This window comes from Leucoraja erinacea, chromosome 3, assembly GCF_028641065.1.
Source record: "Leucoraja erinacea ecotype New England chromosome 3, Leri_hhj_1, whole genome shotgun sequence".
Lineage (NCBI taxonomy): Eukaryota > Metazoa > Chordata > Chondrichthyes > Rajiformes > Rajidae > Leucoraja > Leucoraja erinaceus.
In genome coordinates, this window is record NC_073379.1 from 72808771 (window position 1) to 72835516 (window position 26746).

Consider the following 26746-nt stretch of genomic DNA (forward strand, 5'->3'; position numbering starts at 1 on the left):
TAAGTCTTATTTTATTGAATTTGTGTGACCTGATGTCTGTCACTGAATTTTAGATTACCTGGTAGGTAAGTAGTTGATATTCCCATATTTCTCTGGATACACCATTACCAAATTGTATTAGTCAGATTGTCACTCTGTAGTCTAACACGCTGGTGATTTATCCCAGAGCAGTATGATTTTAGGCCATAGAACGCACCCCACATTTCCAGGTAGTTTATGCCCAGTGTCTGTGATAATGATGCCTCCTGTGCCTTTCATCTACCTCCACAGATGGAGATGGAAATTGGTAGTACCCCAACCAAGCGCACTGGCATCAGTTTGTAGCACCACTAAGGGTTTTCTGATAACGATAGGGTTGGAACAATGCCGAATGTTATCCCTCCACCATTTTAATTCCATAAGCTTTGATTGGTGGCTTATTGGTCTGTCGAAATGACCAGTATTAACTTTGAGTGTTTGTATTTTTGCCCTTTGTCGATTTTTGGTAATACAAAGGTCCAAATTGTGTGGCTGGAAAGGCAGCCACTATATGCCAATTACCCTTGCTACCGATCTGATAGACGGTTCACTGATGTCAGTGGGGTTGTTGCAGGCCTCAGTTAAGCATGTAGCCTTGTCCTTTGGTAAAATCACCGACATGCGAGCTGTCAATAATGAACCCCAAATAATCCATTATGTTGGTAGGCGTTAGTTTAGATTTAACTGGATGGATGATAACCCCAGTTTTCACCCAATTGTATGGTGGCTGTTACAGCTAGTTAGGCCAACTCCAAAGTTATGCCCACAATTAGTATGATCATATGATTATGTATTTGGTAGAGTTCTATACTGCCAGAGCTGCCACATCCAGTTGAATTTTTAAAAATAACGTTTTGAGATCAGTCCGTGTAGGCACTGAATAGTAAGCATCTTTTAGGTCAATGCTAGCCATGGAGTAGCCTTTGGAAATCAGTCCTTTAGCAGTTACCAGTTCCCATTTTGTACTGAATATATAGTACAATGTATTCGATTTGGTCAATTCGATGATGATGCGACTGTCACCATCTATTTTGTTTTTGGTAAAGATATAAGACACAAATTCCAGCCAATCGTGTTGGGTTTACCCATTACCCCTTTTGCACAATTCAATGGTATATCCCTGGATACTGCTTAGGATAAGTGTCTGTAGTTAATATACACCATGTATCCAAAAGAGTGTAATCTCCCATCAATGTGTGTATAATCACTCTTCCTATAATTTGTAAGGGACCAGACCCACCTACCTCCATTGTTACCAGTGAAAGTTTGCTTCTTCTGTGTGGTCTTCGTGGAGGTTGAGGCGCCGGTGTCTGGGTTTGTTTTTGGGTTGGGGGTTTGCGCATCTTCCAGAAAGGCAGGTCTGGGCTATGGTCTAAAAGACCGCTGTCCTGTATGCCCGGCCTTTGCGCTTTCACCAGCTTCTCTTGTTCTGCTGGTGGGTGCATAAGGGTGCTGTCTTTGGCTGTAGGAGATCCTTAATGTTGTCGCCTTTATGAGCCCCAGGGCTTTCCCAAGTCCTGCTCCGACATGTTTCCAGATGCTATTTCCACGCATGGAACATTCAGGGATGCGCAGTTTCCTGGTCCCAAGTATTTTTGCAGTGGTGTCGAAACGTGGTCTGGCTGTATGTATTTGGACACCATGACCAGTAGATTTTGCCTTCCTGCACCCCCTGCACACTTGTAGTTTTGTTCGTCAAAACCCCTCTTCAGGGTCAGCCCAGAATTGACCCCCCAGTACTCCCCTCTGACGAGGGAGATGCACTGTGCAGCCCTACAAGAGGTGCTGCTGTGGGTATTTTTTATATCCTCACGGTGACAAGACTCCATCTCCCGGAGTCTGGCATGTTGGAGTTCTGCTGCATAAGCCGCTCCAACCGCTCCGCTCGCGGCTGCTCAAAGTCGGACTCATCAGTCAACGACTCTTTTGGTTTTCTTCTTGCCTTCCCGCCCAGACACAGTGTTTAATCTGGCCGGTGCGGGGGCGAAGTCGAGCACAGCTGTTCCCTTACGGGTGATTCCTGTGCCGCCAGCCACTGCTGGCGTCCGTAACTCCGCGGTCTTCCCCTGCCAGCTTTGTCGCAGCTCTGGTCGACTTATTTGCCTTGTGCATATTTCCCCCCCAGCTGTAGAACAGTATGGGAACAATAAAGACCGCAGTATCACTAACCTGCAGGTCCAGGCTTAAAACTTGCCGTTAAGGGGGAACGTCTTCCACCCCTCCTCCTGCCGTTTTGACTTGTCAAAGCCAACGGCTCTGTTCTGTATAGTCTCCGCCCAGCCATGGTGTTTAATCTGGCCGGTGCGGGGGCGAAGTCGGGCACAGCTGTTCCCTTACGGGTGATTCCTGTGCCGCCTGCCGTTGTTTGCACAGCTCTCCATGTTTCCCACCCGGCCGTGGTGTTCTGGCCGGCGCGGGACCAAAAGTCGGCACAGCTGATCCCTTACGGGGCTTGTGCCTTCAGCTGCTGCTGGCTTCCGCAACTTCACGGTCCTCCCCAGCCAGCTTCACTCGCAGCACTTGTGGACACTATTTTGTCCAGCTTCCCCCCCCCCCGTGTAAAAACAGCGCGGGGACAAAAACTACCGCAGAGTAAATCACTTACCTGCAGGTCGCGGTTTCAAACTTACCGCTGCGGGGGAACGCTCCACCCCGCCTGTCGTTTCGCAAGCGTGAAAGCGATATATGACACGCATGCGTCCTGGCGGGGTTCTTCACATAGTCACTCACGTGACTCCGAAGTAAAATGTTTTATGTGTCATTCTTAATTGATACTGTATGTCGTGTTTTTACTTGCGAGCGGAGCACCAGGGCAAATTCCTTGTATGTGTACATACTTGGCCAATAAACTTATTCATTCATTCATCATTCATTCACTGAAACCTGAGTGGAGGAATTCAAAGATGAAGTTTGCGGAGAGTTAAGTGCAGGTTTGACTGACATCCAATTCAGAGACTGTGGAGATGTTCAGGGAATTTGGTTTATGACATCAGTATACACACAGAAGCCGAAGTTATAATTTTGAGTGATTTTTATAGAATCAGGTGACTAGATGTTCATGATTTCAGTGACAAGTCAGTCACAAGCTACTTGCACTTGTTAACGGAGTTGAATCAGTACTTAAACTGCAATAGCATTTTGCTGACTGGCTATTAACATTTAAAAAAAAAAATCTCACGGAGGCTTAAACATAATAGGAACCAGCACTCAAGTATCCTTGGCCTGTTTTAACATTTCTTAGTTAGAATCCTTTCTGACATTTAAGCAAAGGCTAAATCCTTAAAACCCACAATGGATAAAGGAGCAGTGAACTGCTTTATTCCATTTCTAGATGCTTACAGCGCTTAGCATAGATATCTGTTATTAATACAGGATATAATGCAGATTATTACATTTTCACTCATCTTAATTGAAAACTTAATTGATAACAACTTGACAATAGAAAGATATAGCATGGAATGAGGCACTTCAACCCACCAATGTTTACTAGAACACTTGTAGTGTAGCAGTACTGTGTCCCTGCTCTGCATGGCCAATGCTAGCCTTGCTAGTTACATACATACCACAAAATATATACTTAAATCCCATGCAAATTAGTTGCATCCCTTAGCCAGAAATTTGTTCTATTTCAAATTTAATGGCATTATGCAGAATTGAATACGATCGTTCTTTGAGGTTTTGCCTTATTGGTAGATAAATCCTAAGTGAACCATCTGTAACCATCTTCAGAAGGTAATAACATTGGAACTTGGTCCACAGTTGCAAACAGCTTGCACATGGATTTCCTGAATGGCTCTTTGGTGCCACCTGCAGTTTCCAATTTGGCTGCATATTTCAGATATTTAAAATTGTTTCTCCCTCTCTGTTTTTCTCTTCTAGAAAAGGCCTGTGGGAATGCTTTCTTCTGTTCAACTGCCACACCCTAACAAGTTACATAGAAACATAGAAAATTACAAAAATATGAGCCATACTGACAAGATATCATTCAAACAGCAACATACAGTGGATGCTCTATTCTATCCATTTAATTCCATTTATAATCCATTATTAAAAACCACATACTTCCACATTTGCAAGATTGTCTGTCTCTACGCTGCCACCACCAATGCTGGTGAAATCAATATTCTCCAGCTCTCTTCTTCCAAATGATTCCTTAGAAATCTGTCTTACATAAAATGTATTTGAGACTATACCGCAAACATCTTGGTACATGGCAAGATATATTCTCCCTCAATTCTAGACTATCTCCGCTGCTTTCAATACCTGAATACCATTCAAAATGTTTGTTGTCATTTACAAATCCCTGCAGCTTTGTGTCTTCCTCCTTCAGTACAACTTTCTTCCACCTGTGTGACCCCGATGACACAGAAATGATCATGTTATGAGGTCATACAAGTAGAACGTTAGGAATAGTATGGTGGTGATCACTTTGCTGCCGATATACTATAGCCCTCCCAATAGTCAGCTGGAATTAGACTCAGATCAGGGTGCATCTGTAGAAAGAGAAACAGAGGCCCAGGTGCGAGGGGAGGAGTACCTGCGCTGTAAGTATAAAATACATCGCGGGTCTTGCTTTCACAGAGGCCCAGGGACCTGACACCAAAATTGGCAACGTTCCAGAGAAGGAGTCTGGTGGAAGCCTCTGATTGGTGGAAGTGGACCGGGTTTACATTTTTGCCTTCAGGTTAAGGATTCTGGGAGTTAAGGATTCTGGGAGTTAAGTGTACAGTATTTAGTAGTATTTATTAGTAAAGATTAAAGGATAACATTTTGTGTTTTTTAATATTTAATATAGTTAATTTGGGAGTAAGATATGTCAGTGGAGATTGGCCCCGTGGTTTGCTCAGCCTGCAACATGTGGGAGATCAGGGATATGGTCGGTGTCCCTGGTGACTACGTTTGCAGGAAGTGTGTCCAGCTGCAGCTCCTGGCAGACCGCATTGAACGGTTGGAGCTGCGGCTGGATTCATACTGGAGCATCCACGATGCTGAGAAAGTCGTGGATAACACGTACAGTGAGTTGGTCACACCGCACGTAAAAGGTAAGAGGACAGAAAGGGAACGGGTGGCCAATAGCCAGCAAAGCAGTAGGCAGGTAGTGCAGGAGTCCCCTGCGGTCATCTCCCTCCTAAACAGGTATACCATTTTGGATACTGTTGGGGGAGATGGCTCATCAGGGGAATGCAGCAGCAGCCAAATTCATGGCACCATGGGTGGCTCTGCGGCACATGAGGGGGGGGAAAAGAGTGGAAGGGCAATAGTAATAGGGGATTCAATTGTCAGGGGAATAGATAGGCGTTTCTGCGGCCGCAAACGAGACTCCAGGATGGTATGTTGCCTCCCTGGTGCAAGGGTCAGGGATGTCACTGAACGGCTGCAGAACATTCTGGAGGGGGAGGGTGAACAGCCAGTTGTCGTGGTGCATATTGGCACCAACGATATAGGTAAAAAAAGGGATGAGCTCCTACAAGATGAATTTTGGGAGCTAGGAGATAAACTTAAAAGTAGGACCTCAAAGGTAATAATCTCTGGATTACTACCAGTACCACGGGCCAGTCAGAGTAGAAATAGGAGGATATTGCAGATGAATACGTGGCTTGAAAAATGGTGCAAGGGGGAGGGATTCAAATTTTTAGGGCATTGGAACCAGTTCTGGGGGAGGTGGGACCAGTACAAACAGGACGGTCTGCACCTGGGCTGGAATGGAACCAATGTCCTTGGGGGAGTGTTTGCTAGTGCTGTCGGGGAGGATTTAAACTAATGTGGCAGGGGGATGGGTACAAGAGCAGAGAGGCAGGGGGGTGTAAAATGAGGGTAGAAGAAAGAGGTAGCAAGGTGAAAAGTAAAAGTGGCAGGCAGACAAAACCAGGGCAAAAATCAAAAAGGGCCACTTCTCAACATAATTGTATAAGGGGTAAGAGAGTTGTAAAAACAAGCCTGAAGGCTTTGTGTCTCAATGCAAGGAGTATTCGTAATAAGGTGGATGAGTTGAACGTGCAGATAGCCATTAATTATTATGATATAGTTGGGATCACGGAGACATGGCTCCAGGGTGACCAAGGCTGGGAGCTGAACATCCAGGGATATTCAATATTCAGGAGGGATAGAGAGAAAGGAAAAGGAGGTGGGGTAGCGTTGCTGGTTAGAGAGGAGATTAACGCAATGGAAAGGAAGGACATTAGTTTGGAGGATGTGGAATCGGTATGGGTAGAGCTGCGAAACACTAAGGGGCAGAAAACGCTGGTGGGTGTTGTGTACAGGCCACCTAACAGTAGTAGTGAAGTTGGAGATGGTATCAAACAGGAAATTAGAAATGCGTGCGACAAAGGCAAAACAGTTATAATGGGTGACTTCAATCTACATATAGATTGGGTGAATCAAATTGGCAGGGGTGCTGAGGAAGAGGATTTCTTGGAATGTATGCGGGTTAGTTATTTAAATCAACATGTAGAGGAACCAACGAGAGAGCAGGCTATTTTAGACTGGATATTGAGTAATGAGGAAGGGTTAGTTAGCAGTCTTGTTGTACGTGCCCCCTTGGGCAAGAGTGACCATAATATGGTTGTGTTCTTCATTAGGATGGAGAGTGACATTGTTAATTCAGAAACAATGGTTCTGAACTTAAAGAAAGGTAACTTTGAGGGTATGAGACGTGAATTGGCCAAGATTGACTGGCAATTAATTCTAAAAGGGTTGACAGTGGATATGCAATGGAAGACATTTAAAGACTGCATGGATGAACTACAAAAATTGTTCATCCCAGTTTGGCAAAGGAATAAATCAGGGAAGGTAGTGCATCCGTGGATAACAAGGGAAATCAGGGATAGTATCAAAGCGAAGGATGATGCGTACAAACTAGCCAGAAAAAGCAGCATACCAGAGGACTGGGAGACCAGCAGAGGAGGACAAAGGGCTTAATTAGGAAAGGAAAAATAGATTATGAAAGAAAACTGGCAGGGAACATAAAAACTGACTGCAAAAGTTTTTATAGATATGTGAAAAGAAAGAGATTAGTTAAAACAAATGTAGGTCCCTTGCAGTCAGAAACGGGTGAGTTGATCATGGGGAACAAGGATATGGCGGACCAATTGAATAACTACTTTGGTTCCGTCTTCACTAAGGAAGACATAAATAATCTGCCGGAAATAGCAGGGGACCGCGGGTCAAAGGAGTTGGAGGAATTGAGTGAAATCCAGGTTAGTCGGGAAGTGGTGTTGGATAAATTGAATGGATTAAAGGCCGATAAATCCCCAGGGCCAGGTAGGCTGCATCCCAGAGTACTTAAGGAAGTAGCTCCAGAAATAGTGGATGCATTAGTAATAATCTTTCAAAACTCTTTAGATTCTGGAGTAGTTCCTGAGGATTGGCGGGTAGCAAACGTAACCCCACTTTTTAAGAAGGGAGGGAGAGAGAAAACAGGGAATTACAGACCAGTTAGTCTAACATCGGTAGTGGGGAAACTGCTAGAGTCAGTTATTAAAGATGGGATAGCAGCACATTTGGAAAGTGGTGAAATCATTGGACAAAGTCAGCATGGATTTACGAAAGGTAAATCATGTCTGACGAATCTTATAGAATTTTTCGAGGATGTAACTAGTAGCGTGGATAGGGGAGAACCAGTGAATGTGGTGTATCTAGACTTCCAGAAGGCTTTCGACAAGGTCCCACATAAGAGATTAGTATACAAACTTAAAGCACACGGCATTGGGGGTTCAGTATTGATGTGGATAGAGAACTGGCTGGCAAACAGGAAGCAAAGAGTAGGAGTAAACAGGTCCTTTTCACAATGGCAGGCAGTGACTAGTGGGGTACCGCAAGGCTCAGTGCTGGGGCCCCAGCTATTTACAATATATATTAATGATCTGGATGAGGGAATTGAAGGCAACATCTCCAAGTTTGCGGATGACACTAAGCTGGGGGGCAGTGTTAGCTGTGAGGAGGATGCTAGGAGACTGCAAGGTGACTTGGATAGGCTGGGTGAGTGGGCAAATGTTTGGCAGATGCAGTATAATGTGGATAAATGTGAGGTTATCCATTTTGGTGGCAAAAACAGGAAAGCAGACTATTATCTAAATGATGGCCGATTAGGTAAAGGGGAGATGCAGCGAGACCTGGGTGTCATGGTACACCAGTCATTGAAGGTAGGCATGCAGGTGCAGCAGGCAGTAAAGAAAGCGTTGTTAGTAAAAGTAAAAGTATGTTAGCTTTCATAGCAAAAGGATTTGAGTATAGGAGCAGGGAGGTTCTACTGCAGTTGTACAGGGTCTTGGTGAGACCACACCTGGAGTATTGCATACAGTTTTGGTCTCCAAATCTGAGGAAGGACATTATTGCCATAGAGGGAGTGCAGAGAAGGTTCACCAGACTGATTCCTGGGATGTCAGGACTGTCTTATGAAGAAAGACTGGATAGACTTGGTTTATACTCTCTAGAATTTAGGAGATTGAGAGGGGATCTTATAGAAACTTACAAAATTCTTAAGGGGTTGGACAGGCTAGATGCAGGAAGATTGTTTCCGGATGTTGGGGAAGTCCAGGACAAGGGGTCACAGCTTAAGGATAAGGGGGAAATCCTTTAAAACCGAGATGAGAAAAACTTTTTTCACACAGAGAGTGGTGAATCTCTGGAACTCTCTGCCACAGAGGGTAGTTGAGGCCAGGTCATTGGCTATATTTAAGAGGGAGTTAGATGTGGCCATTGTGGCTAAGGGGATCAGGGGGTATGGAGAGAAGGCAGGTACGGGATACTGAGTTGGATGATCAGCCATGATCATATTGAATGGCGGTGCAGGCTCGAGGGGCCGAATGGCCTACTCCTGCACCTAATTTCTATGTTTCTATGTATCAGGTTGAAGACCCTTTGAAAGAACTGAGGAGGAGGCAAAAGGAGGCTCTGTCTACCTAAAACACCCCTCACCTATTCCACCTCTCATTTGCCAGCCTATATCCTTGTCCAGCTCACTTCCCCCTCCCCGTCCCCATAAATAGTCTGAACATGGTTCTGACCCAAAACGTCAGCGATTCACGTTATCCAGAGATGCTGCCTGGCCCATTGAATTACTCCAGCACTTTGTAAACCAGCACCTGCAATTCCTTATTTGTAAATTAATATTTTTCACCTGTATTTACCAAGGAGAAGGATACAGAGGATAGCAAGTTTAAGGATGGATATGATTATGGTCTGGAGCATGCCAGTATTACGGAGGAGGAGGCTTTTGGTGCCAAAGATTGCTTTGATGTAAAAAAAAAAAAAAATCCACATTATAACAGATTCCTGTGGAGGTCTTACTTCGACCTCCCAACAAAAATATTCTGAAATCTTTCATTTGTCCCAAATCTGCACCTCGCAGACGTTTGAACCATTTAATTGTCAGACTAATAGACTTGTTCCTTGGACCAGGCTTTTGGCGCTTTTATAAATCTGCATAAGTCCAACAGCTTCCTTACACACTTGCACAACTTCACTGTAATCTTTGAAGTTTTTCCTGAGTATAATCTTTCTGCTGTTGGTTTCCAATTCTATCGTTCACATGGGGATATGCATTATCCACCCTCGGGGTTCTGATGTCTTTAATCATTTGACATATCTCTACAGTTTAACACATCTTCCTCTGCATATTAGCTATTACACACGGAGAAGATAAAACAAAAGCCATGTAAGCTTTTATCAGAGATATTAAGGAGGATAGATCTTCCTCCTTCAGCCACTGATCAGGAGCCCAAGTTTCCACTCAGTTCATTGTTTGAAAGCCATCAGATCCAAGGGAACTTGCGAAAGCTGGTCCGTTCACTCAGATCTGATGGCTTTTAAGCACTGAACTGACCGGAAACTTGGGCTCCCAATCAGTGGCTGAAGCGTTGGCTGACGTGACATCTGAGTACCAGACCCTGTTCCTCCGGACTTCTGTAAATTCAAATAATCGGCAGATGTGCCTGCTCAGTAAATAGTGCGTGGATTGAATCTTACCTATAGGGTCTTCCACTGGGGTAAGTGCTTTGAGGAAATTGAGCCAAAACGTCACTTGGTTCAATTGCATTTCATAAGGTTCCTCTATACTGAAAAGCACCAAGTGGAGAGCAGTCGGGTCATTTGTTGCAAAGTAATCGTAACTGCAGTAGTAGGCAGGATTGCCAGAGAATTCCCAGATATTTAAATCACCAACACCTAAAAAGAGAGATGAATGCTTCAATTACATGGGGAGGCTCAATAATATATAAAAATCTCAAGCCACAAAATAACAGTTGCATATATTCTATTTAAAGCTGCTGCGCAGTTTAAGTAAAGTATTGAAAACAATTTAAGAAACAGTAAAAAAAAAATCTATACATTACTATGAAAGTATCAGAGGTGCTCAAATGCCAGCCATTCATCCAGTGAAAATTAAAATTAACTAGATTGACACAGTTCATCTAACCCTATTCCTATCAAGCAGTTTGCCAGCTATCCAACTGGCTATTTCCTGGCCAATGCCCTAATTCCAGGTGAGATTTAATGATTATTGCCTGCATGTTGTTTGACAGTGTGCAGCATCACGACCAAGCTGTTAAATGCCTGAACCAGACTTCCAAACGAGTTTGCTGCCAGCTGCAATTATCCATTTATCCCAGCACGTGCGACTGGCTGATTCTCAAAGGTACACAAAAAAGCTGGAGAAACTCAGCGGGTGCAGCAGCATCTATGGAGCGAAGGAAATAGGCAAAGTTTCGGGCCAAAACCCTTCTTCAGACCTTCGATTTTCCAGCATCTGCAGTTCCTTCTTAAACACTGATTCTCAAAGGTATTTGTTTTTAGGGCCACTGCACCCATGCTGGCTAAAAAGATTTAGTCTGGTTCCTTCCTGATTAAGCTATTCCTTCCTTGCAGTTTTGCTCCACAACACTACCAAGAGTACATTGCTACAATAATGCGGTAACATTTTTTAAACTGCCAGAGTAACTGCTGCACAATCATCACAAATTAATTTACTAGTCTCGAGGTAAGTGTTGAATTATCCTGCTGCATTGATGTACTGCAATTGAAATTAACGCTTTTAAAATTATGTTTCAACTATTCAAAATAGGAATTTAATTTTTTATCCAGAAAATGCATTTGAATTCACAATTGTAAGCACATTGCCAGCTACATCTCAGGAGGTCCAAATTTTTCTCTGCTGCATTAAAGGAGATATTTCTTACCATTAATGTTAGCATGTTGAATGTCGATTGCTTTAGTGCTCTGGTCATCAATTGCATAGTTTAGATTGTGCGAAGGTGAAACAAACGCTTGGAGCACGCCTTTGGTTAGGCTGGGTTCAAACATCATGCTCCGGCTCCTTACACTGACGTTCTCACAGCCAGGGTACAGATTGGAAATACTCACTGAAACTTAAAGAGACAGGCCAATCAAATACTGTAGTTTATATATTTAACTAATGAACTATTATCTAATAAAATATGTACATTTGTTTGAAATTAATAAAGTAGGGAGGAGATATTGGTTAGCAATTGGGTTACAGGGCACAACAGTAGTGACAGGGTAGACAGAGCCTGGTGTGGCCACATATTGTCAGCTTTTCCAGTTTAAATTTCAAATCTGATCTACAGAATCACAATCAATCATCTTGACTCTGTCCAATGCATTAGATAACTAGGTGATTGCTTCCATGGATCTTTTTAAATTATTTCCGCATTTTGATGTAAAAATCAAGTCAGTCATTCATCCCGTTTGCGCAGGCAATTGCATTAGGATTTCCTTGTTTTCTCTTCTTTTGCCCTTTATTTCATGATCATTTACATGTGAATTTGAACAGAAAAAGATGAAACAATGAAGATTATTTAACGTTCTTGTTTGTACTTCTCACAGAACATAAGGTGATCTGCAATGTTTTCCAATTATGTTTCCAATTTCTAAATACTTTTATCATATGAACTTTTGTAATTGGGTCTTGGTCTTGAAATCCCATCCAAGGCAACCTAATGTAGTCTCCTTGTCATGCAACCAACATCGACAACTACTCTATCCAAACCAACTGACTAGTTTTCCCTGATCTACGTTGTATCTTGATGAAGACATGGGGCAGCACTGTGACATAGTGGTAGAGTTGCTGCCTTACAGCACCAGGGACCTGGGTTCGATCCTGACTGTGGGTGCTATCTGCATGGAATTTGTACGTTCTCCCTGTGATAGTGTGGATTTCCTCCGGGTGCTCTGGTTTCCTCCCACATTCCAAAGACATGTGAGTTTGGAGGTTAATTGACTTCTGTAAATTGCCCCTAGTGTGTAGGATGAAAAACTGAGATAACATAGAACTCGTGTACAGGTGATTGATGGTTGGCGTGGACTTAGTGGTCTGAAGGGCCTGTTTCCACGCTGCCTCTCTAAATTAAACTACAACCCCAAGTGTCACTTTAATAAGACTGCATATTAATTTTACTACAAAACTCATTATAAAGTGTCGTTGCAGCAATAAGTTAAATCTACAATCGAGCATGGTACTGATGATTTATTTGGAACTTTGACAAACATATTTATGTAGACCTTGCTAGAAACAATAAGATGGAAATACTGGGCTGGTGAATTGCACTTTTAAAACTAAATTATAATAGTAGACCATTTGACAGCTCAAGATTCAACAAGTAGATGGCTGGTCATCTATCTCAATACTATATTCTCGTTCATGTATGTCTTAATGCTTTTAATAATATCTTTCTTAAAAAATATCCAGTGACTTTCTCTCCACAGCTTCTATGGCAGTGAATTTCACAGGCTCACAATCCTTTGCTTGAAGGTAGACAAAAATGCTGGAGAAACTCAGCGGGTGAGGCAGCATCTAAGGAGCGAAGGAAATAGGCGACGTTTTGGGTCGAGACCCTTCTTCGGACTGAAACATCCTATGCTTGATGTACGTTCTCCTTCTCTTATTCGCAAATCTCTTGCCCTGGAAACTGTGCACGGGGCTACTGTACTTCAACCATCTTGCAGTGAAGGGCAATTATCCACAATTTAGAAGAAATTTAAATAGTGAAATTGGAGATAGAATTAGAGGTTTACAAGCAATGTTTCAGTCACCAGGGCCATTGCTGACACGGTGAAGGGTGTGCCAGAATAGGCAGGATGAATAGGAAGTTGGAATGAAACAATTGGATTGTTCAGGATAAGAGGTAGGATCAGAATAAGGAAATCCGTAGAGGTAGATCAGAGAAAAGGAGGGGTGTGATTTATGATCAAGGATAAGGATCTTAAATTTAAACACAAGGGATGGGAGCAATGGAAGGATAGGGGACATGTCATCTCACATGGACAAGTCTTGATTATTTTATAACGTTTTATGGAACTGAGTCACTTATATTGGAAAGCAGACAACAACGCTGCTGGTTCACACGGCTGATTTGGCTGCAGTAAGTGTGACAAATCCCACAGTTCCAAAATTACATTTGCAATATTGGATTTCAGCTATGATGAAGCCCCAAAATGACAAACTATAATGTTTTTACGCCAACATTTCAGACTGCCTATTTTTAAAAGCGATTCTGTCGCTCATGCTGCAAGCACTGAACTTATCTATATTGACCAGATCACTTTGCGAGCCCAGGGCACCATTGTCCAAGATGATTCTTGGCATTTACTTCAGTATATTTGACTATATAATGCCAGTGTCAAAAATGCAGTGATTCATATTTAGGAACTCAATAATGTATGTTCTTGAGATGAAATTAAGAGAAAAAAAAGATAAAATGTAAATATCTGCCTAAATAATGACTCCATAATGTGTCTTGATTGACTACATTTAGTGACAGACTGGTGACTGAGTGGACCCTGGTAGTTAATTAATTAAATTTATCTCTGTTCATGGATTTTGAACTCTTCAATTATGATAAGAAAGCCAGAATACAAGTTTGACAACAAATGCCTGGCAGCTATATTGGTTGCTGTCTTCTAGCAGATTTAACTATTGTGCTTGGTTATACAGTATTTGCATCAATTAATTCATCGTGCCTGCCTTCTGCAAATTGGCATGATGTATTGGATAAAAGATAGTTGAAGAACCAAAGATAGACACAAAATGCTGGAGTAACTCAGCGGGACAGGCAGCAAGAAGCATTTTGCTCATGTTGGCTCTGAGTTTATGCAGAGAAAAGTATGAAGATTCCCAGTTCATTATTCTCTGCCAAATGAGTTAATCTAAGCCAAGGTGGCGCTACAGTGTTACAAATGGCTTTGGTGTCTCAAGAGGGCAAAAATGAATCAATGTTTTCCTTCCTTTCCTGCAACTCTATGCAAGTGGACATGTTTGGGCCCAATTGTGAAGCCTGCTGCTACAAATGAACCTGTCACAATCACTGACCAATAAGCCTTGCTTGTGAAAAATGACCTCTTATGGTGAGCAACCAGTGGGACTAGAGACCAAAAACCATTTCCCTCCAAAAGGATCGGGATTTTTCTTTGGAAGAGAAAAATGAAAGAATTAACAGGAAAAAACACATTTGTAAAAAAAGCAGAGTTTAAGTATTGGAGAATGTAATCAGAAATTAATTTTTTAATAGCCTGATGCTCCCCAGTTTCTGTTACATCTGTAAATAGCTATACAAAAATGAACAATTATTCCATATGTCAGTTTAAGAATATTTCTTTGAAATGTTCTTATGTCGGGGAGCGCCTTGTCGTGGGAAGTGCCTTGTGAGAAAAAGTGCGAGGAGGCTGAGGATAGGAGACTACGGCAAAAGTTGGAGAGGACGAGAAGTGGTGAAGATATGACGGGTAAGCCGAGTCAGTGTGATGCTTGCAAGATGTGGGGAGGTCAGGGACACTGATGGTGCCTCTGGCTGCTACAACTGTGGCAGGTACGTCCAGGTTTAGCTCCTGAAGGACCATGTTGGGGCACTGGAGAAGCAACTCAGGAACATCCGGGAAAACGAGAGTTTCCTGGACAGGACCTTACAGTGAGGTTGTCAGAACATCCTCGCGAGGGAAGTTGAACAGCCGGCAGTAGTTGTGCACGTGGGTACGGACGACATCGGGAAGAAGATGAAGGAGGTTTTGCAACGCAAATTTAGAAAGTTAGGAAGACGACCAAAAAGTAGGACTTCTAGGGTGGTTATCTCTGGATTGCTTCCAGTACCTCGTGCTAGTGAGGATAGGAACAGGGAGATAGGGGACCTGAATGTGTGGCTGGGGGGCTGGTGCTGGGAGCAAGGATTTAGCTTTATAGACCACTGGGGTCTCTTCTGGGGTAGGGGTGACCTGTACAAAAGGGACGGATCACACCTTAACAGGAGGGGGACCAACGTTCTGGCAGGCAGTTTTGCTCGGGCTACACGTGTTGGTTTAAACTAAATTGGGGGGGGGGGGTGGGGGGGGGGGGGGGGGGGGGGGGGGGGATTGACAAATTGAGAGTATAAAGATGGTTGAAGGGGAAGTGAGTACAGGAAAAGTTACAAAAGATTCCCGAATTAATGGGAAGGAAAGTTCGAGAAGGGATAAGAGAGTAAGGTCAGGGCCAATAGTGAGCGGTGTGAGAGGGGAGGTGAATACTGAAGTCAAAGTGTTGTATATGAATGCGCGAAGTATAAGAAATAAAGTGGACGAGCTTGAGGTTCAGTTAGAAATTGGCAAGTATGATGTTGTGGGAATTACAGAGACGTGGCTGCAAGAGGGAACTGAATATTCAAGGATATACATCCTATCAATAAGACAGACAGGTGGGCAGAGGGTGGTGGGGTAGCTCTGTTGGTGAGGAATGAAATTCAGTCCCTTGCAAGGGATGACATTGAAACAGGAGATGTGGAGTCAGTATGGATAGAACTAAGGAATTGTAAGGGTAAAAAGTCCCTAATGGGAGTAATCTGCAGGCCCCCAAACAGTAGCCTGGACATAGGGTGCAAGTTGAATCAAGAGTTAAAATCGGCATGTCGTTAAGGTAATACTATGGGAGATATGGGAGATTTCAACATGCAGGTAGACTGGGAAAATCAGGTTGGTACTGGACCCCAAGAAAGGGATGGGTTCTTAGAGCAGCTTGTACTGGAGCCCACCAGGGAGAAGGCAATTCTGGATTTAGTGTTGTGTAATGAACCGGATTTAATATGGAAACTTGAGATTAAGGAGCCATTAGGAGGTAGTGACCATAATATGGTAAGTTTTAAACTACAATTTGAGAGGGAGAAGGGTAAATCGGAGATGTCAGTGTTACAGCTGAACAAAGGGGACTATGGAGCCATGAGGGAGGAGCTGGCCAAAGTTGACTGGAAAGATACCCTAGCAGGGATGACAATGGAACAACAATGGTAGGTATTTCTGGGAATAATACAGAAGGTGCAGGATCAGTTCATTCCAAAGAGGAAGAAAGATTCCAACGGGAGTAAGGGGCGACCGTGACTGACAAGGGAAGTCAGGGACAGTATAAAAATAAAAGAGAAGTACAACATAGCAAAGATGAGTGGGTAGCCAGAGGATTGGATAATGTTTAAAGAGCACGAGGAGATAACTAAAAAGGCAATACGAGGAGAAAATATAAGGTACGAAGGTAAGCTAGCCAAGAATATAAAGTAGGATAGTAAAAGCTTCTCTAGGTATGTGAAGAGGAAACAATTAGTTAAGACCAAGGTTGGATCCTTGAAGACTGAAAAAGGTGAATTTATTATGAGGAACATAGAAATGGCATATGAGTTGAACAGATACTTTGGATGTCACTAAGGAGGACACAAACAATCTTCCTGATGTATTAGTGACCAGAGGATCTGGGGTGACGGAGGAACTGAAGGAAATCCACATTAGGCAGGAAATAGTGTTGGGTAGACTGATGGGACTGAAGGCTGATAAATCCCCAAGGCCTGATGGTCTGCATCCCAGGGTATTTAAGGAAATGGCTCTAGAAATCGTGGATGCATTGGTGATCATTTTCCAATGTTCTATAAATTCAGGATCAGTTCCAGTGGATTGGAGGGTAGCTAATGTTATCCCACTTTTTAAGAAAGACGGGAGAGATAAAACAGGGAATTAGCATGTCGGTGGTGGGGAAGATGCTAGAGTCAATCATAAAAGATGAAATAGCAACACATTTGGAAAGCAGTAACAGGATCGGTCCTAGTCAGCATGGATTTACAAAGGGGAAATCATGCTTGATTAATCTTCTGGAATTTTTTGAGGATGTAACTAGGAAAATGGACAAGGGAGAGCCAGTGGATGTAGTGTACCTGGACTTTCAGAAAGCATTTGATAAGGTCCCACATAGGGGATAGTGGGCAAAATTAGGGATTAACGGGTCCCTTTCAGTATGGCATGAAGTGACTAGTGGGGTACCGCAAGGCTCGGTGCTGGGACCGCAGCTAGTTACAATATACATCAATGATTTAGATGAAGGGATTCAAAGAAACATTAGTAAATTTGCAGGTGACACAAAGCTGGGTAGCAGTGTGAACTGTGAGGCGGATGCTATGAGAATGCAGGGTGACTTGGACAGGCTGGGTGAGTGGGCAGATGCATGGCAGATGCAGTTTAATGTGGATAAATGTGAGGTTACCATTTTGGTTGCAAAAACAGGAAGGCAGATTATTATCTAAATGGTGTCGTTGGGGAAAAGGGGAAGTACAACGGGATCTGGGGGTCCTTGTTCATCAGTCAATGAAAGCAAGCATGCAGATACAGCAGGCAGTGAGGAAAGCGAATGGCATGTTGGCCTTCATAACAAGAGGAGTTGAGTATGGGAGCAAAGAGGTCCTTCTGCAGTCGTACAGGGCTCTAGTGAGACCACACCTGGAGTATTGTGTGTAGTTTTGGTCTCCAAATTTGAGGAAGTAAATTCTTGCTATTCAGGGAGTGCAGCGTACGTTCACAAGGTTAATTCCCGGGATGGCGGGGCTGTCATATGCTGAGAGAATGGAGCGGCTGGGCATGTATACCCTGGAATTTAGAAGGATGAGAGGGTATCTTATTGAAATATATAAGATTATTAAGGTTTTGACATGCTAGAGGCAGGAAACATGTTCCCGGTGTTGGGGGAGTCCAGAACCAGGGGCCACACTTTAAGAATATGGGGTAAGCCATTTAGAACGGAGATGAGGAAACACTTTTTTTACACAGAGTTGTGAGCCTGTGGAATTCTGGGGCGGTGGAGGGTAGTTCTCTGGATAATTTCAAGAGAGCTATTTAGGGCTCTTAAAGATACCGGAGTCAGAGGATATGGGGAGAAGGCAGGAACGGGGTACTGAGTGTGGATGATCAGCCATGATCACATTGAATGGCGGTGGTGGCTCGATGGGCCGAATGGCCTACTCCTGCACCTATTGTCTATTGTCTCTGTCAGAAGAAACTAAGACACTGTCCAATTATAAACCACTTCAAAAGGGGCTTATGACTGAATCGAACTTATTTTTGTGAGATCGCACAGAATACCAGCTATACCAAACAAAATGTTCAGAGCACAATTTCAAGTCACCATCATGCTGATTGAATTCAATTGGTGTTAATTATAGTTATCTCTGTCTTCATGCCCATTAAGAATAATGGATACCTCACTGCCTCAAACATTTTTTAGTTTCAAGCAATGCAGAAAGTTACAAATGATGAACTGTCATACTGCGACTCAACTAAAATGCTGCATAATTATAAGCAAGCAATATCTACAGAGAGCCAGATTTCAATCCTTATGTATCCAACATTCACACAAAATGCCACATTAAAGTAGTTGATCTTGATTAGGTCTTGGAGGGTGGTGGACTTTGGAAATGGGAAACCACTCATGCAATATGGAGGAAACCAAGAAAATCACAAGTTAATTGAATGGTTAAATCCGTATGGAGTTCACAAAGTCGAAATGTGAAAGCTCAATTAGCATCAAGCATTATAAGACACTAATCTTAAATGCTTAGCTACAAAATGCCACAGCCTTCCTTGGATTATTAGAGGAATAAAAAAAACTGAAATAGGACTATATTTATCATCTGGCTGAAGAAGGGACCCGACCCAAAACGTCACCTAACGATGTTCTCCAGTGATGTTGTCTTACCTGCTGAGTTACTCCAACAAATTGTGTCTTTTTTTTGGTAAACCAGCATCACAGTTCCTTGTATCAATAGACATTTTTGACTTGTCATATAATACATTTCAAAGCAGTTCCTTTAATAAGTTATTATTTCAAAATGAGAATGCTAAAGTGAGGCAGATTGTGCCTTTACTGCTAGGAAAATCATTGTTGCAATATCAACCTTCAGATTATGGTTTCAGTTGGTTAAAGATACCTGTTGATTTTGATGAAGAAGGGGAAGGAGGATAACGAGTTGAGTTAGTGGATGATAACCTTGGTCTGCGTCTCCTGAAGAAACTTCGCAGAAGCCCACATTTAAGAGACTCTACCAGTGCTGATTTTCCTGAACCTGAATGTCCAAACAGCTTTAGTTTTATTCGGACCTGAGAATTCTGAGACGGCCTCAGCTGCTGAATGAAGATTCCTCTGTGTGCATCCTAGAGCAAAAGGAACACAATTAATAAAGATCCATTGAAAATCTTCACAGGGGTGGGAGAAAGATATCAGAGACAGTCACGGTGGCGCAGCAGAATAGTTGCTGCCTTACAGCAAAATGCAGCGCCTGACACCTGGGGTGAGATCCCGACTACGGGTGCTGTCTGTATGGAGTTTGTACATTCTCCCCGTGGGTTTTCTCCGAGATTTTCGGTTTCCTCCCACACTCCAAAGACGTACAGATTTGTAGGTTCATTGGCTTGATTAATTGGCTTGATAAAAATGTAAAATTGTCCAAGTTGGCGATATGCAGATATGCAGAGTACTGACCTGCCGACTACAACATTCCGAAGGTTCAGAGGGAGGCTGCAACAAAGCGATTTTAATAACTGGCTCAACTGTTCATTTTAGATTCTGGTATGCATCATGTAAAGAAAGTCAATAACACTGTTGAAATAGCAATGGGGTGGTAGAAATAGCAAAGCTAGCAAACTAAGAAAACTCCAAATATAGATCATGAGTTAAACGCTTTTTGAAACCATGCTTGCACATAGTGAGTGGAACAGTGTTCCATTTCCCAGATGTAAATACACCCAATATAAACTCTACCACTAGAGGGAGTTCATGCTCTCTTCTGACCACAAGTGGGCCGATTTGCATCAAAAGTCTGAGTATTTAACGTCCAGTGCATACCAATTGCTGGAAGAGATTCTCACGGAAGATGATATGAATCAGGAGTTCCTGTGAGGTGTACAGAGAATAGAGAATCAAAGTCCCACCAATGTGCGCAGGTGAAGTAAAATATTCCGCAACGCCCATTTTGAAGAACTGCAAGTGCTTTGGCCTTGAAACAAATTAATTGGCCAAATTTTCTAATGGCTATTTGTGGGACTGTAGTAAAATAGCTGGAGTAGCTGCCTACACTACAGAACCACAGTGCCCATTGTTTAAAATCATTTGACTAGCGATGTTACAATACTTACCTTCAGTGGCGCTGCAGTTCTGCCACTGGCTGTGTGCGCGACTTTGGCGCCTTTGAGGGGCGGGGGGGATTAAAATGCCGTTTTGTACTGCCTATTGGAGGCAGACATCCTCAGGCTGCTAAGCTGCTGGAGAAAAATCCATCCGCCTCCCGTTCCCGCTATATTAAAAAAAACTTTTTTTTTTTTTTTTAAATCGCTGGACAATTTAATATTTGGATTCGTACCGTGAGATAATATTGGACTCGCACTGTGAGACAAAGGTTTAAACCCATCCCAAGAAGCAAGATTATATGTAAAATATACGACTTACACTTTGTTTCGTTCTCTTCTTGCAATCTATCACATTGTACGCGTTGAGGGCGTTCGAAGTCGCTTTTTATTTTAATCCAAATATTAAATTGTCCAGCGATTTATTTTTAAAAAAAAATATAGCACGAACGGGAGGCGGATGGATTTTTCTCCAGCAGCTTAGCAGCCCGAGGATGTCCGCCTCCGATAGGCAGTACAAAACGGCATTTTAATCCCCCCCCCCCCCCGCCCCTCAAAGGCGTCAAAGTCGCGCACACAGCCAGTGGCAGAACTGCAGCGCTGCTGAAGGTAAGTATTGTAACATCGCTAGTCAAATGATTTTAAACAATGGGCACTGTGGTTCTGTAGTGTAGGCAGCTACTCCAGCTATTTTACTATAGTCCCACAAATAGCCATTAGAAAATTTGGCCAATTAATTTGTTTCAAAGCCAAAGCACTTGCAGTTCTTCAAAATGGGCGTTGCGGAATATTTTACTTCACCTGCGCACATTGGTGGGACTTTGATTCTCTATTCTCTGTACACCTCACAGGAACTCCTGATTCATATCATATTCCGTGAGAATCTCTTCCAGCAATTGGTATGCACTGGACATTAAATACTCAGACTTTTGATGCAAATCGGCCCACTTGTGGTCAGAAGAGAGAATGAACTCCCTCTAGTGGTAGAGTTTATATTGGGTGTATTTGCATCTAGGAAGTATAACACTGTTCCATCCACTACATGCAAGCATGGTTTCAAAAAGCGTTTAACTCATGATCTATGTTTGAATTTGACTCGTGGAAACCTTTCATCATGTTGAAAGATTTTCATGAGGAACACATTTCCCCGAGTACCTGCCGTTAGTGTTACGCGTTCCGGCGTTTCCGCTATGTTAATTCTACGTGATGACCATGAGTTTGATTTGTTTTAAACTCGGGATCACTCGTGGGTGGACTCGCACCGTGGGACAGGGCCATTAATCTAATTTTACGTTGCAAAAATGTGATTTTGGCCCCATACGAACCGGCAGTGTTTTTCCTGCCGATATGGGGTTCAAATTCACCGCAAACGCAACGTCTGAAGCAAGATGATTAAAATACCCCTTTTTTTTAGATAAGCCGTCTAAATTGTCTATATTTTGTGTTATTCTCTCTCTCCATGATCATTATTTTTAAACTAAATATTCACAACAGTTTGAGTCACATGTATTGTGCAAAAAACAATAATTTGATTATATTTTGGGTGGATGTTTCTAGATTAATTTATGGGAATTAAACATTAAATTCCTTCCATCTGTGATATAAATGAATGACAGTGAGATTTAAAAATCATGTTATATTGTGAATTCTTGTGCGAATACAATACAATACAATATGGGATGACTTTGTTATTTGGATACTTAGGCTATTTAAAAAATATATCCTTTTCTTAAGAAATCGAATCTACAGGACATTGTTAATGGGAAAGTAGGGGGCAGAAAGGCATGTCATGTGTGGTTTGAAGAGCAAAAGCTTGCAGTTTACAATGCCAAAATTGAAAAGTTGAGGAAAAACAAGGTGTACAGAGTTGCTTATTGGTTACAATCTGAGGAGTATGATGATGCTACTGATTATGATATGCCAATGTACCAGCTAGCAACTGATCTTCTCCATAAAGACTTGGTCTATTGCTAGAAATTGTAATTAATTTACCTATCTGTTACGGAACTACAGCATATAATACAATAATATTAAAGTTCTGATCTTGAGAATATCACATTTTTGAATTTTCAGGGCAGTCTGGGTGTTTATTACTATTTCCGTCACAACGGTCAATTTTGTAATTAACTACAATTAGGTAATTAACTTATTATATGCTTTAATTTCAGGTCATCCAAGTAAGATGTTTATATTGCTTTCAGAATGCTTTAATCTATAATAACTGAACATTTCATTCAGTTCCCTTAATTTTTAAGAAAGTTATGGACTTTTGACTGTCCTCGATCACAGCTTTTGTGTTGTCAATGAAAAAGCAATAGGGAACAAGATGCTAATTTCCGAGTATGAAAATGGCCATAACTTTTTTAATACTGAAGATATGAAAGTGAATTAGGTGTCAAATTAAACTTCTTTTTATGCTTTATCTGATGAGATAAATTGCAGACTTGATTATTAAAATCTCAAAATTTTGTAACATTGCTAATTTGACTAACTGCAAACTGTTTTGAGTGGTCATTCAGCTATTACAAAATATTGCCCACGTGGGTAATTTCCTTTAGTATGGCACAATTCATACTATAGACTAATATGGATTTATCCAGCTGCAATGTGAGCCAAAGACAAAATAGGAAAAAAAGTTGCTTCATAATATATATAAAACAGCTTGCCCTGGTCCAACCACATTAATGCTATTGACAAGAAAGCACATCAACACCTCTCGTTGCTCGGAATTCCACGGAAATTTAGCATATCTCCACTGATCAAAGATAACATTCCATTTGGATGCATCACAGTTTGGCACGGCATCTGCTCTGCCCAAGACCACAAGAAATTTCAACTTGTGGACACAGCCCGGTGTTTCATGCAAACCAGTCTCCTCCCCATATTGACTCCCCATCTACCTTTATACTGTCTTGGAAAAGCAGCCAACATAAACAAGGACCACAGTACCGCGGTCATGCTCTCTTCTTTCCTCTTACGTCAGGCAGAAGGTAAAAAAGCATGAAAGCATGTAATTCCACATTCAAGAACAGATTCTTGTTGTTAGAAGACTATTGAACAGACCTATCACAAGACAAGGATGAATTTCTGATCTTCCAATCTACCTAGTTCTGGCCCTTGCACTTTTTAAACTGCACTTACTCTGTCACTGTAATTCAACATTCAGTTTCTTTTTTACTTCTGCACTACCTTGATGTACTTAGCAGGGATCGCTTTTGTCGGGATGGCAGCAAAACAATTTTCACGGTACCTTGGTACACGTGACAACACAGCACATGAACCAGTGTGGCACAAGAACAAGACCCTTGGCCTATAATGTCTGTGCCAAACATGATGCCAAGACCAACTCTAATCTGCCTACCATTAATTCATATCCCTCCATTTTTTGCATAGCCACACGTCTATCCAAAAGTCTCTTGTATGCCAACAATAAATCAAATGAATGATCTGGTCACTTAAAATAATTACAATTTTTAAAAAATGCTTCTGTTATTTATTTGAAATTATGGACTAAAACCAAACTTTATCTTGTATCTAGGTGACTAATAATAACACTGGTGAGTTTGTTTACAATACAATTATTATCTTCTCTGGATTGGGGGATAATCCTGCTTCTTGCTTCTACATTTGCAAGAGGAAAATGCCTTTGCACAAATTATTTTAATGCAGGATGGTGTTGCACACCAACTAGCACAGAATGGGTCTTTGGCCCAATGGCAGGGAACCAAGCTTTGCTGCAGACTTAACCTGCATACGTGTACTTACGTGTGTGTGCACACGTGCATGCCCATAATTGTCCTTGTCTTCATCTGGCAATCCATCACATCTCAAGCAATTCAAATTGATTTCAGCCTCACTCACTTGGAGGTCCCACCCCTTCAAACCCATTCCCAATTTCTGAAAGTACCAGGAATTTCTGAATTGCTTGGTTGTGCAAATTCTTTACTTGGGATGTTTGTATAATGTGGGTCATTATCTTACTGGTATGTCAGACCAGCTCATGTTAATCTCTGTCTCCCCCTTTTCTAACTAGTCCACCTTATGTTTATCCTCTTCACGTCCCCTTCTCTCAGATGCCTTGTGATTTTGATGTACCATGTATCACAAGGCAGTCTGAAAAGCTCGTAGATTTCCTTGTACTGTAAATTTTACCTGCGACATCAATCGATAGCTTTGTGCAAATTGTGGTAGAGAAGCACTTCATGGTTTGAAATGCAACATACCTCCCAATAATGGTGATGACAAAATGAAGAAGGATGCTCCATCTGAGTGGTATCTCTGGTTCATTTTATTGGGAAAGGTGCTCAATCCAACTTGAAATTACAGTTAATTTCCAATAGAATAGAAGGACATTTCCTACTAGGATCCTATCCTAATGCAGCCTTTGTTTTAGTTACAGTAGTCGCAATTACAGATACTGCAGTCAAATCTTTCTATATTAATTGCTTCTACATTGGCAGAACAAAGTCCCACATGAGAAAGGGAGAGGAAGAATTATTCAGTCAAGTATGCATCATTATTGCATTTTAGCAAAATAAATAATTGAATGATTTTATGAAGCTTGGAAAACTCACCTTGTGCACTGCCACGCAGTAACCAAATAAACCTGTGTAGTTTTCTTGGTGGGCATTTGGCCAGCAACAGTTCTTATCACTTGATAAGATAATCTAGCAAATGCACAGTGGGCAACTAATGGCAATTAAGGAAGCACATAGCACATTGCCTAGAGGCAGGCATGATGATTCATATTACTCCAACATTTATGTAAACCACTTTGAAATATAATCCTGCAATGTCATCCTGCAGTTTTGTTCACTCTCAGTAGACAGGAGAACCCTGCAGAGAGTGATCACAACTGCCCAGAAAATCATCGGCTACCCTCTGCCTTCCCTGGAAGACATCTCTAGCTCTCGGTGCCTCTGCAGAGCCAGGAAAATAACAAAGACCCCTCCCATCCTGGACAGTTCCTGTTCAACCTCCTGTCCTCTGGTAGGCGGTACAGGTGTGTCAAAAGCCAGACAAACAGACTCAAGAACAGTTTATTTCACTGGGCCATCAGAACTCTAAATTCCTCAAATATCCACATGACATGAGAGATGCTGTAATCTATTCCACTATAAAACAGACCACTCAGCTAATATTTCTTTTTTTTAAATCTTTTAAAAGTATTTATTAATTTTTAAAGTGTAATATTCTTGCAGTGCAATGTTCTACCTAGGTGTGATAAATATAATGTATATACTATTTTAAGCAGTTAAATAACGTATTGGATGCGTTTTTATCTTGTTTTAACTTGTTTTGGTTGTACTGATCAGAAGTAGCTCTAATTTTGTTGTGTTTCTAAGTACAATGACAATAAAGGCTTATTATTATTATCGAGTAAATATTACGCTGTGGTGTTTTATTGGTTAATTCTGACACTTTAGTCTGATTATTGTTTGAACAATTATGACATTTAGGAAAACAGAGTTAAAATCATAAATATTCATTTCCTGAACATTTTCCAATGAAAAATATTTGCTGGCTAATTGGACGACCTATTTTGGACAAATTTGTGATGATTGGAATCCAAATTTGCAGTTGATTATTGAAAGACAATGTTGGAATAACTCAGCAGGTCAGGCAGCATCACTGGAGAACACGGATAGGTACCTTTCAGGTTGAGATCAGGGTCTTAAGAAGGGTCTCGCCCCAATACAATACAATACAATTTATTTGTCGTTTGGATCCCGTTGAGGTCCAAACGAAATGTCGTTTCTGCAGTCATACATACAAAACGAAAACGACCCAAGACACAACACAATTTACACAAACATCCTTCACAGCGCATCTTCTCCTCGCTGTGAAGGAAGGCAAAAAAAAACCATATCTCCTGCACTCCCCATGTCAGAGTCAAAGACAATAAGTCACCAATCCATGTTCTCCAGTGATGCCGCCTGGCCCCCTATGTTACTCCAGCATTTTTGCCTTTCTTTGGTCAATCAGCATCCGCAGTTCCTTGTTTCTACATCTATCTCTTGCAATTGACTATGGTGGTAGCATATGAGAAACCAAATTGCCATTCCATCTATCTTTGCTTTTTTTCCTCAGGGAAGTTAAATCAATGAATGTGAAACTAAGTGTATAAATATGCGAGGTAATAGCTGCAATCTACTTAATGCCAGAAAGGGTCTGAGAACTAAAAGAGCACGGAGCTGGCAGCATAAACCTGGTGCCATTTACATTACTGTTTGGCTCAGGACTTCACTGCTTCTCCTGAGGTCACATCTGAAGGTCTGCTAACTCATAAAGTTATAATACAATCCCCCTGTATATAGCCACA

The 26746-nt window shown here is 41.9% G+C and overlaps 1 protein-coding gene across 1 annotated transcript in view; it reads right to left on the reverse strand.

Annotated features, from left to right (window-relative positions):
- Positions 1–26746, reverse strand: part of dapk1 (death-associated protein kinase 1) — a 179956-nt gene that overhangs the window by 24312 nt on the left and 128898 nt on the right. The window contains exons 20-22 of the mRNA XM_055632928.1: positions 19233–19455; positions 11193–11381; positions 9985–10182 (exon numbers count right to left, since the gene is read on the reverse strand). Coding sequence (XP_055488903.1) covers positions 9985–10182; positions 11193–11381; positions 19233–19455 — 610 coding nt within the window. The remainder of the gene's footprint in view (positions 1–9984; positions 10183–11192; positions 11382–19232; positions 19456–26746) is intronic.